The 13,196-nt window shown below is 34.4% G+C and overlaps 1 protein-coding gene across 1 annotated transcript in view; it reads right to left on the bottom strand.

Moving 5' to 3' along the window:
- Positions 1–3,344: 3,344 nt before the first annotated feature.
- LOC125279969 overlaps positions 3,345–13,196 on the bottom strand; it is a 28,540-nt gene continuing 18,688 nt past the window's right edge. Inside the window, exons 8-19 of the mRNA XM_048210218.1 lie at positions 10,438–10,524; positions 9,969–10,061; positions 9,699–9,773; positions 9,061–9,174; positions 8,473–8,607; positions 8,175–8,258; positions 7,764–7,862; positions 7,472–7,561; positions 6,585–6,680; positions 6,192–6,290; positions 4,601–4,629; positions 3,345–4,457 (exon numbers count right to left, since the gene is read on the bottom strand). Of these exons, the coding sequence (XP_048066175.1) occupies positions 4,362–4,457; positions 4,601–4,629; positions 6,192–6,290; positions 6,585–6,680; positions 7,472–7,561; positions 7,764–7,862; positions 8,175–8,258; positions 8,473–8,607; positions 9,061–9,174; positions 9,699–9,773; positions 9,969–10,061; positions 10,438–10,524 (1,097 nt within the window). The 3' untranslated portion in view covers positions 3,345–4,361. The remainder of the gene's footprint in view (positions 4,458–4,600; positions 4,630–6,191; positions 6,291–6,584; positions 6,681–7,471; positions 7,562–7,763; positions 7,863–8,174; positions 8,259–8,472; positions 8,608–9,060; positions 9,175–9,698; positions 9,774–9,968; positions 10,062–10,437; positions 10,525–13,196) is intronic.

Here is a 13,196-nt window from a genome sequence, read left to right as displayed (position 1 = left end):
AGTGACACAATGAATCACCAGTGACGTATACATAGGACCAAAGATCCTTAATTTTTCAACTATAATTAAGTAGTTTGGACTAAATTTTACATTTGGTGTACAATAAAAGACTATCATTGACACTTAGTGAAAGCAGTCAGAAAAAGATTATAAACAACATTTTAAAACTGTCTGTAAAGTCGCTGCACTGAATTTAGCCAAATCCCCTTAATTTAGCCATATCTGACCAAAGGAGGATTAACAATGAGAAAGAAAAGTTAGAATCATGTAATCTTAGTGCTTTTTTATGCAAAATAACTAAATGAATAGCTTTAAATAAAGTTTATCTATAAACGGTAACACCAGTGACGGTACCACCAGTGATATTTTCATAAAAAGGTAACACCAGTGACAGTAACACCAGTGACATTTTTCATGAAAAATGCATTTTACAAAATGGCTGCTGCAAGGAATCAATCCACATGTTGTAAATTATGATATATTCACTAAATCAAGTAATTTAATCCATTTGTATTCTAGTTTTTTAAAATTCCCTAGCGATAAAGTAGGTCACACCAGTGACTTCAACTAAAAGCTTCATATGAAAATATGATTTTATAATTAAAATTTCTGATAACTGAAAAGAGACAGTGGACTTTTCATTGGCCTTTCTTCATTGATCTTCAGGAAATAGGAAGAAGGAAGTCAAGTGATGCCATCAGTGTGATTTTTTTCTTTCAAACTAAGAGATTTTTGTTAAAGGTAACACCAGTGACACAACACCAGGGGACAACTACATTCATTAAAAATTTTATAATATTTATTTAGCATTTGTTTTTTTTATGTCATTTACATTATACATTTGATAGTTATGCATACATTATTGTATTTGAAATGGTAGAAAAACCTGTTTGTGAGCTCAAAATAAAGCACGTTCCCTCTGTACATGACTGTGGGGACGAGCACTTCTGTGGCGCTTGGAATTTTTATAATTAATTAAAAAACAAATATTGCCACATTGATGGCTCAACAAGGTTTCATTGTTCAAATAACATATTGTTTCATATTAAAATATAAAAAAATTGTAATCCTAAAGTGTTTTTTAAGTGTAATATTTCTGTAAAGTCTAGGGACAGAAAAGTGGACGTTTCTGTAGAATGACCCATATATATATATATATATATATATATATATATATATATATATATATATATATATATATATATATACAGCTATGGAAAAAATTAAGAGACCACTTAACATTGTTTTCTGAACTTGGAGTGGTCTCTTAATTTTTTCCATAGCTGTATATATATATGAGCAATATCACACTCGTAGCCGTGCGATATGGCTGTATATCAGCACGCTGTGATTCAGGCCGAGTGCCGTAGGTAATCACAGCGTGCTGATATACAGCCATATCGCACGGCTACGAGTGTGGTATTGCGTTTATAAAACAGTTCGACGGCACGAGTGTGTAAATAAATAAGAACAACAATGGAGTGTCTTTAAAACCCTCTTTTGTGCAGCAGCACTACTTCCTTCCGCCACGGATTCAAATCTCAATTTGACAGTTGGACCAAGCCTCCGTTACTAACTCTAAAACGTCACTTTAGAACTAGTAACGAAGGAACGTTGAGTCGCTTCATTGAGACACATTGAATTTTGTACAGTATTAGAGAGAGCGAGAGCGAGAGAGAGAGAGTAGGCTATTACCTGTGTCTGGTATATTGCATTACATTCATTCTTCAAGTCGATGTCTATAATATTATATCCTTTATACAAGTCCGTTTGAATGTCCGCTGAGGAACGCGATCTTTGTATTTGTCCTTTTCCGTAACATCCATTACACCACGGCGCTAAAACAACTTCCTTTTGCAAAAGTTCCTTTCAATTTAAAAGTCTCTTGTGCTTCACTCATTCTCCTGTAAAGTGTTGCCGCCATCTAATGGCGTATTAATGTAATGTTCACTCAATCCATATTACTTAATGGACATCTTTATATAAAATCATATTTATTAACAATAATATTTAGAACAACAAATAAGCACAACTGTACAGTTCAGTCAAACATAAAGCACTAGTAAAAAATTAGGTCACCATTTACGCTTGTATGTGGGTTTTACAAATATTTAACGAATGAAAAGGATTTTAAAGAGCTTGTGACAAAACTTCCTAACTCCATTGGATCCTCAAACTGTCAATCAAACCTCATTAATCTGCCTCACCTCCTGAATAAAGTGCGCACGCAGTTTGGACATCTCCTCTGTGCAATGCAAAGGTAAATAAAGATCTGTTGAAAAAAAATTGTAAAGCGTTTTCTTTACTCAAAAATACATGTTTATAAAGTTTAATGTTTTACGTATTTGAAGAGCGGAAAAGAGTCTGATATGTCCCGTCTAGTTGTAGCCAATGTGCTATATAAGGATGTAACGTAACGTTTATTATTATCAAATTTAATATAGCACAATTCGACTTGCTCTGGAACAAATAATAGATTAATAAGACCAAAGATTGCCCGTTCTATGTACTCAAATTGAATTATGTCTCATGTTTAACCACTATAATAGCCAGCGGCAAATCCCCGAGGCACTGGCCGAGATGAAGCTGTTCTCGGCGGTTACAGAAGCACTGAACGGCCGCTGACCCACTCGAGCTCGCATCTCCGAAAACGTCAAAACAAATGGTAAAATAGGCGCTGTTATTAAATATGAGTCACATATTTCAGGTCTAAACAACTACATTCTCGCCTAAAAAACTATTAAAACTACAGTTCGTGGTACAAGAAGTAGTATTTGTAAAAATTACGGTTGATTTGATCGGCCGCCATGACGGTCACTTCAAGCGGAGTGATACAAACGGTGAAAAGGCAGTAGGAGTGCTGTTATCACTGAAATATCGCATGGCTATCAGCCAATCAGATTCGAGAACCAGACAGAACTGTTGTATAAATATATATATATACTTTTAACTACAAATGCTCATTTTGCACTAGCTTTGTGATACGCCACACATTACGTTGAAAGGTCACATGTGATGTAGGTGCACAGTAAAATCCCCAGAGTTAAATCAACTCTGCTCAGAGTACATTTGGTCCCTCTCTAAATAGTGTTAAAGTAACACTGAAACAGAGTTAAAGTTAATGAGATAATTAAGCAATTAATAAGGCTGTTCTTGTGTTTCTCTTTTCTTTAGTGATTCTGCTTGTTAACAGCAGGTGTTCATCACTAATGACAATCATCACTTAATTAATTGTTTAATTATCTCATTAACTTTAACTCTGCTTCAGTGTTATTTTAACACTATTTAGAGAGGGACCATATGTACTCTGAGCAGAGTTGATTTAACTCTGGAGATTTTGCTGTGTGGTAGGGCAAAAACAAAAACCCATTCAAAGTAAATGAGAAGCGTTAATGCCGACGCCCCACGTGAATGCACCGTTATCATATCGTTTCCTTACATTGACTGCCAATATAAATGGATGTTAAACTTCCGTTGTTGTTTTGTTTGTTATTTTGTTTATCAATCGCTGCAGGATTTATAGAAGACGAAGTGAAGTGGAATTTACAGAAGATGAGTGGAGATGGAGTATTTGCAATGGTAGCTCTTAAACTTTGGAAATTTTTACCTTAGATTGGCACCCCTAGCGTAACTGGTAACTGGTTGAACAGCCTATTCCATCTGTGGGTTTTTTGATTTTATGTTATCTGTGGTGTTGTTGTTATGTTTTTTATGGTTATGATTGTCATTGTTATGTGGTTCTTAAAAAGTATAGCACTTTGGTCGATGGACTGCTGTTTAAATAGTGTTTAATAAATAAATATAAGCCTACTACAAACTATTATAAATCTCCATGACAGCCCGTCCAAAAATATGTCCACACAATTTTTCAGTTTTCTTGATCGTGGCCAGGCATCACTTCTGGCCACTACCGTATTTAATAATTCAAATATTGCAAATATTTAAAACGCCTGAATGTAAATTGTAGGCTAATACATGTCTATAATAATAAAAATATCTTTGTAGTAACTGAGTCTGAATATTTAAACCTTAAAATGACAGTGTTTATGTTGGGTCTTAATTTTCTGATTTATTTACACCGTTGGCTTTTTAAAAAAAAAAAAAAATCAACATCACATATATACAGAGTTAAGACACAATAAAATATATTTACATTTTTTTTCCATGTGCAAAACTATTTACATTAATAATGAATGACGTAATTATACCAATCTCAGATTGATCAATGCTAGAAAATCTGTATTTTTTCAAAGCAGTTTTGCTGAAATACCATAATATCTTAAAATGTGTTAGGTGAATCTGAAACAATCCTTTTCTCTCATTGTTGTTCATGTTTGTGATACCACTGAATCAGACTGAGTTTAGTCCTGAACTTCAGTCTTCAGAAGACTCATCTCTGTTTTCTGGTTTTGTTGTGATCCATCATCTGGAGTTTGTTTGGTGTTCTCTATATTCTGCTTTCATGGCAAGAGATGTAATTTAGACAATGTTTATGTAACATCCTCATGCTTTTGGAGAATCTTGTAATATTAGTAAAAAGTCTCCTGTTTTCACAGGTCACTGGATCTCAAATCATTGCAGCCTTAAAAATGATACTAACCTGACAAGACTTCAGACACTTTGCGATGCCTGTGACATCAGAGAGAGAAAAGATATTAGTGCATCTGTTTAATCTATTTTTCTATGAAGAAAATAGAAAAAAGAAGAAAAAATCAACAGAACTATGTATTTATCCAAAGCTCCAATAACTTTTAATACCATTAACTTCTATTACTTGGATCTCTCTGAACAATTTGAATAGTACCTCTAAAGGCTAGTTTTGTCAATGCAAACCCTCGTTTGCTCTTAAAAAACTACTGTCAGGACTTACTAAAGACAGACATTGAATAATTAGCACTGAAAAGTGATGGATACAGTTATTTTGAGGGCTGACCTTACTGCATATGCATTTGTGAGAGTTTCCCTTTCTGAGTTTGTGCTGCTCTTGGTAAATTGCGTTGGTCATTATGGAAATTATCTGGCTGCATCCTTGTTTTTTTATAGGGGTCTTATATTACACCTTTTCACAAGATGAAATATAAGTATCTGGTGTCCCCAGAATGTGTCTGAAGTTTCAGCCCACAGATAATTTAACAAAGTAGTAAATTGTGCGCATGATTTAGCAAATCGAGTGAATGAATTAGTAAATCATGCACACAATTTACTTTTTTTTATTGCATGTCATGTACAGGGCTCCCTATGTTTCTGAATGGTTAGTGGATAAATTTATGAACTTCCTGTGGAGTTAATCAAACTCATCGACTAGCATGTGCCGTCATGTTAATCTTTTGTGCAAATCCAGCATTAAATTGACACTCGTTTGTGAAGCAGTCCGGCATAAAATGACGGCATGACAACAACACTACTACAACAACTCTTCCTCTTCTCTAAAGCATGGCCTCACCCCCTTTGTTTTGTGTCCTCGGGGACGGGGTTTATGTAAATTTTTACTCCCTTTGCATTGAACTTTGAGTGTCGTAACTTTGCAGATGTTGTTTATGCTCAAACAGCAACATTACACACTAACTAAAGTTAAAAAAGAGAAATCATAATCAACCACCCCTTTAATGTGCGCATTGTCAGTAAATCGCCTAGAACTTTACACTCCCATCAGTGCTTTTATAGGATTATAGCACTCTCACAATAATTTGCCCTGTTTAGTAAATCTTGCTCTTAATGTTTAAAGCAATGTAAAAACATTCAACTCATTTCAACGTTCAGTTGCTGATACAGATCAAACCAGGGAGCCAGTAATTATACATTTTTATTCAATTTCACTGTGAGCAGCAGTCAGTGAGTGATCAGCAGACGGTTGATTTCGCATTAAAGTGATCCAGGAGGGTTTTTAAGGGTGGTGAAAGAGTAAATGTAAAACTTTAGGAGCCTGGGATGAATCGGGTCTAGCTACACTTATTTTGAGTGTGTTGTGAGCTTTACAGCAAATAAACACAGAGACACATGCTACAATCTATGTGTCAAATGACTAAATAACGCAGGCTTTAGACTTTAACTGCAGCTACAGCAGAGACTAAAGAAGGGATCATTTTTTTACTGAATTGGGGGAAAGACTGGAGATGTAGAGACAAGAGAACATGAGAATCAGCTGCTCATATGATGTAAACGTCTTTGAAATCATTGCACTTTATACTCACCAGATGGAAATAATCCAGAAATCAGCAGAGAAACAGCAAAGAAACATTCAGAAGGAAAGACTACGAATCTCAGATCTCCAAATGTACGATCACCATTAACTGACAAAAAAAAAAGAAAAAAAAAAGTGGACATTTACTTTTAAAATATTATCATCGATTGAATGCTATCTTCACAGTATTTTATTTCAGTATAACTTCAGCTCACAGTATAATTAAAACAAGCTTGAAAAGGTAATTTCTACAACATTGTGAGACAAAGGTTTTCTGCAATCAAAATATTCTTTTAATCAAAATTAAAATAATGTCTTGTGTGTTTTAAGTATATGTTTACTGTAGACTTTATGGATTATTTCTCTCAAATGAATTATAACATATTAAAGCGTGTTGACTCACCCGTTTTCAGTATCAGTTCAGTCATCAGTGTAACAGAGGTCAGTAAAACAACACCAACTGATCCAAACACATACACAGGAACAACACGGGGGAAAACTGTAATGCAAGTTTAAACATTTAATATTGAGTTCAAACAAAATGCAAAATTATTGCATCAGTATACCTTGAGCAACACAAAAATGTTAAAAACCTATTAAAACAAAGTTTTCAGATTAGCAAGTTTAATATTTTATTCAACATACAGAGAAAATGAGATTGAAAATAATCACAGAGAAACAACTAAAAGCACTATTGTACTATATACATAAACACACAGTCTTAATGTGTGTTATGAGTGTTTGCTTGATTTCGTTTAAGAGCAGAATTTGAACTGACTCCATATAGTTACGTTTCCATAGCCGATATTTTCTAATTTGCTGTCTATATCACTATAAAGTACAGAGCTCCACATATGACATGCAGGAAAAAAATACTAGGCTAATTCATGCGCACCTTTTACTAATACATTCCCTGCACACACTTCACCAAGTCGTTCCCTTGATTTATAAATCGTGCGCATGTAGTAAAGCCCTTTTTTACGCATATGCTAGTGTACATGCACAGTCGAACTCATAGCCTTTCATTTGACTCGTATGCATACACAGGCGTTCAATGCATGTGGATCTCGCCACGAGTTACAACCCATGCAAACATATCTTTGTATTCTTTCATGCTAGTGTTGTACAAATGATCTGCTTAAATCCCACAATACAAAATCTGCTTAAATCCCACAATATTTAATATCATGAAACACTTTATGCCTTTAACCACCATACATGCACTTATTCTGATGCAGCTGAACCACACTGAAGTAGAAAAATGATCAAAGTAGATGATCGATACTGTACCATCATCAAAATCGAGAAAATATAAAGTAAACTTCATGACGGCCCAGAGTATCTGCAAAAACACCATCACACAGCCCCATCCAATAGCATCTGGACATTAAAAAGAGTGAGAGGAAGCATTACTCTTCCATCACATTTTCAATTTTTTTTATTTTTTTTGGCCTCCACTATGCAGAGAGTGAACTGAACAACACAAGAGTTTTATACTATAGATCCTGATCAGTTTGTAAGATAAGCTTATATTTGTTAGGTCAATTATGTGCTACAAACAATATTAAAAATATTATTGTACCTGTCTTATTCTCCAGTGTCATTATGTAAAGAATGATCATCACTACATTAATCACTAATATGAAGATTAACATCACTGTTCTTATGACTGAATCTGAACCTGAAAAAGATGAGAGTGTGAGAATGTTTTCATTACTAACATTTTATGTATGAGTAATCATTAATAACTCATACTGACAGAAAAAGAGCCGATCAGGGGCTTAAACTGACTGAATAAAGAGAGACATATAAACAAAGAGATCAAAAAACAAAGAACCTCTCTGAACACTTTTGTCTTGATGTGTGTTCATATACATAGAAAATTCATAGTAAAATGCTATCAGATTACTGTGATGTGTTTCACTGATTATCAACAAAGATATTGTTGAAGTTAGAACAAAGATCAGATCAGAATTCATAATCAAATACTCACAGTCGAGTCTATCATAGCATCTAAAAAACCATGTGTCATTTGTCAGCATCAGTAACACTGGTAAAATGACAACAATGATCAGTGCTAAAACAGAAAAAGTGATCATATTAATGTTGGATATTATAAGACATCAACAGATTCACAGCTGAATGTAGTAAATAAATAAATAAATAAAAAATACATCAGTCTTAGTGAATAAAAGTGCTTTAGAATGGCTTTATTGAAGAAATAACATGTTCAAGTGTGGTGATCTGAACTACAAATAAAATGAACACAAATGAACTCAAGATGAACTCACCTCCTTTGACAGATCCAAATGTGAAGAAAAGGAGGATGAATTGTAAAGTAGGCAGAATTTCAAAGATCATATCAGCCACAACATCAAATATATTAATTATTCGTCCACTTTTCTTTCTAATCTGTGTAAGCACAACTATATGAGAAACATTTTCATTAATTAACATCTTATTTGATTTGGTTTTGAGTCATTATAATTCCAGTATATCAATACACACTTTAAAGCAGCAATAAACCATAAAATCAACAAAAGCAGATGAACTAAGTTATTATACAAAGATATACACTGCAGCCAGATAATAAATAAAATAAAATAAAATAAAATAAAATGGATCATTATTACAGTGATTATTATGTTTTTATCATGTTATATGTTTGGAAAAACGCATAATGCAGCATCTCATTCCCTTCTAAGGGAACTAGGTTATGTAACCTGAGATCATTCATACAATAAAATATGTTTGTATATCAACATCAATAATGCATTTAGACTATTACGTGAAAGTGATGAAAGATGTTCATATCAGTGGGAATCAGACAATCTGATAAATACATGACTTGTGGGAATAAATCACACAGAAATACTTACGGTAAATGATTTTGCTGAGGCAACACAGAAACACTGTTGCAAACAAGACTATTATTGCGACTCGTTCAAACTCAGCATAATTCAGAAGTTTTTCCAAAGCACTTGTAAAAAGAGCTGGAAGAATGAAGATAAGGCAAATCACCAATTAAAAGCACAGCTAAAATATGAATACAGGTCAGAAGAATTACAAGACACTCTTTTGATTTAACTGATGGTTTCATGTAAATCTTCTTGCAGTGCTATATTTTACACTGACAGTCACTTTGTTGTATCTCAGGTTTAATATTTTATTTTCAGTCTGTTCCTGATATGTGTCATGATCACAAAACATGCTGAGTAATAATTCGTTATAGTTTTAATCTAATTTTTATGATTCATTGAGATCATAAAATGAATCAGTCCTGCAAACGTACAGAGATTCAGCACTGAACACATGAATCATCAGTCAAATTATTTATCATCTAGAAATGCTAAATATTTCAGCAAGTTTTATGATTTATGTCAAGTTATTGTGTCAGATTTGCTTCTGAATATTAAAAAAACTGGTTTCAAATTCTAAAAAGCACAATTTTTTTTCTGTTAATGTACATTCTAATGTATTTGTGATAATAAGGGTTGATTGACATATGTATGTTTACCTAAATAAACAACAGCTGAGAGAACAACATATTCTGCAACATAACTGTATTTCAGAATCAGTGTTTTAATGTTGCCTGCAAAACAGAAAATATTTAATGATTACAATCAGAATATACACAACATCAACATACTGAAACACTAATACACAATTTAAAATAAAAAGCTGAAAACATCTTTCTTTTGGTAAATCACTCACACAAAGATTAAATAATGAACATCTGGGCATTATAATTCATTTTCAGACCTCTGACCTAATGAATAATCATTACCTGTAAAGTTGGTGATATAAGGAGCTGCCCAAAGCAACAAGAGTGGTCTCAGAAAATAAAGAGCACAACATGAGACAGACTCATTCACAGATCCTGAAACACAAACAGAAATTTATCATGAGAACTATATTTGTATTTAGCTATAACTGTATTTATAAACTCATAGGTGGCTAAAGGAGTGTGACTGTCATTATTTGAACAAAGAAATTCAACCTCGCAATTGAATTTAGTAGTAATTTAGAAGTAAAAGTTAAAGTAGTAGTAGTAGTAGTAGTACAGATTTTAATGTCATGCCAGCAGGTGAAGATATTTTCATAGAAAGAACTGAATTACAAGATGTACAAGAGTTGCATAAATACAATGAAATAAAAACCAAACAAAATGAAAAATATAGCAGATAAGACTATACAAGATTTTATCAGAAAAATATGAGAATGAATATAAAACATTAACCAATAGAAACACTCACCTTCAGAAACACCCCACAAGACAAAAGCAAAGCACATGATCATATTTGGACAGACGACTAATAACATCTGAAGATGGAAAAATGAATCTAGAGAGAAAATACAAAATAATTACGTTTGAATGAAATTTGTAGTAATAATTTTAAATATGCAATAATAATATACAACCCGAATTCCGTAAAAGATGGGACGTTTTTTAAATTTGAATAAAATGAAAACTAAAAGACTTTCAAATCACATGAGCCAATATTTTATTTATAATAGAACATAGATAACATAAATGTTTAAACTGAGAAATTTTACAATTTTATGCATAAAATGAGCTAATTTCAAATTTGATGCCTGCTACAGGTCTCAAAAAAAGTTGGAACAGGGGCAACAAATGGCTGAAAAACCAAGAAATTTTGAAAAGATTTAGCTGTGAGAACATCTAGCAAGTAGCAACTAATTAAATTAATTGATATCAGGTCTATAACATGAATAGCTATAAAAGGGATGTCTTAGTGAGGCAGAGTCTCTCATGCTGCGTTCACACCGAACGCGTTTGGGGCGTCAAATTCGCGTCAGACGCGTCTAGTTGGATGCTTGAACATTTTGAAGTCAGACGCTTCAGACGCGCGTAAAATTCGCTCAATTCGCGCGTCTAAACAAAGTGTGTTCAGACGCGAATTCGCGTCATGGGAGGGGCTTCCATGTCTTTCTGCACAGATCCTCTGAATAAACACATCATCTCGTAGGTTGGAAACTAGTAGCGGCAATTTAACTCTGTTATGCCGGCGGCTTTTGCTAGTGAGCAGGTGGGCTATGATCAACGGCTAAAATCATGCAATGCGTTTTACAACTAACCAGATTGTCCGATTTCTTCGCTTATCCTCTTCCAGGCAAGGTCCTTTTTATTCCTGTCTCTATAAAAATATGATGACACATCATAGAGTTAAGGGTGGCCACACACAGCGACTATTATCTTTGTTCTGGTCTCCACCGCTGATCACGTCATAAACACATTACCAAAGCAGAGTCCCTGATTGGTTAACGCGCCGCGAATTTACGCCAAAGTTCAGATTTTTCAACTCGGGCGTCTAGGGCGTCAGGCGCGTGAACGCTCAATTTGCGCCGCGCCGCGCTATACACTTGATTCGCGCCGCAGGATGACTAGACGCGCTTTTACATTGACTTAACATGTAAATCAGACGCCCCAGACGCGTTCGTTGTGAACGCAGCATCAGAAGTAAAGATGGGCAGAGCTGTGAAAGAGTGTGGAAAAAGATTGCGGATTGTTCTCAAAGATTGTTCCTCAACGTCAAATTGCAAAGGCTTTGCAAAGGCTCATCATCTACAGTGCATAACATCATCAAAAGATTCAGAGAAACTGGAGAAATCTCTGTGTGTAAAGGACAAGGCTGAAAACCTTTATTGGATGCCTGTGATCTTCGGGTCCTCAGACGACACTGCATCACTCATCAGCATAACTGTGTCAAGGACGTTACTAAATGGGCCCTGAAATACTTCCAGAAACCACTGTCAGTAAACACAATCTGCCGTGCCATCTGCAGATGCCAACTAAAGCTCTATCATGCAAAAAGGAAGCCATATGTGAACATGGTCCAGAAGCACCGTCGTGTCCTGTGGGCCAAGGCTCATTTAAAATGGACTGTTTCAAAGTGGAAAAGTGTTTTATGGTCAGACGAGTCCAAATTTGATATTCTTGTTGGAAATCACGGACACCGTGTCCTCCAGGCTAAAGAGGAGGGAGTCCTTCCAGCGTGTTATCGGCATTCAGTTCAAAAGCCAGCATGCTGAAAGGTATATAAAGGTTTTAGAGCAACATTAAACGAAAAATACATCAAAGACAACCATGAACTCTTCAGCAGCTGGAAACCTATATCAGGCAAGAATGGGACCAAATTTCATCACCAGAACTCCAGACACTCATAACCTTGATGGCCAGACACTTTCACACTGTTTTGAAAAGAAGAGGAGATGCTACACCATGGTAAAGATGCTCCTGTAGCAACTATTTTGAGACCTGTAGCAGGCATCAAATTTGAAATGTGCTCATTCTGTGCGTAAAATTGTACAATTTCTCAATTTAAACATTTGTTATGTTATCTATGTTCTATTGTGAATAAAATATTGGCTCATGAGGTTTAAGAGTCTTTTAGTTTTCATTTTATTAAAAAAAAAAAAAAAAAAAACGTCCCAACATTTCCGGAATATAGGTTGTATCTCATTAATAATAATATTCTTAATAAGCTTAATTTTAATTGCTTAAAAATGTATTTTTACTGTTTGAAAGACTTAACGTACATTAACACAATGAGAATATTTTCCGTATTTTTTACTTCAGATACTTTTCAGGTATTGTCCTAAATTTCATATACCTTTAACTAGACAGACAGCAGAGCAGATACAGATGCATTGTGGGTATTTGGGAATGTTTACACTACCAGAGCTTATGTTGTTCAACTGTCTCCAATAGTCTTGTGTTATTTCAGTGGCATATGTTGGCATAGACAAACACACAGACAAACCCAAGCATAAAATAAATGCAGGAGTCAGTCTGTCTTCATTGGTGAGTGACCTCTCTCTACATGTCCCATGCTGAGGTTTTTCTGTTTTATAAGGACTCTCAACACACATAATGATTTTTATACTGTAAAAACGTACTTTCATCCCCTAAACATGAATCTTACACGAAACATTATTCTGCATTTTTACATCAAAAAAGAAAAACTTTATAAGCTGTTTTCCTCACCACACA

The sequence above is a fragment of the Megalobrama amblycephala genome, linkage group LG1 (assembly GCF_018812025.1).
Source record: "Megalobrama amblycephala isolate DHTTF-2021 linkage group LG1, ASM1881202v1, whole genome shotgun sequence".
NCBI lineage: Eukaryota > Metazoa > Chordata > Actinopteri > Cypriniformes > Xenocyprididae > Megalobrama > Megalobrama amblycephala.
This window is presented reverse-complemented; position numbering and strand designations above follow the sequence as displayed.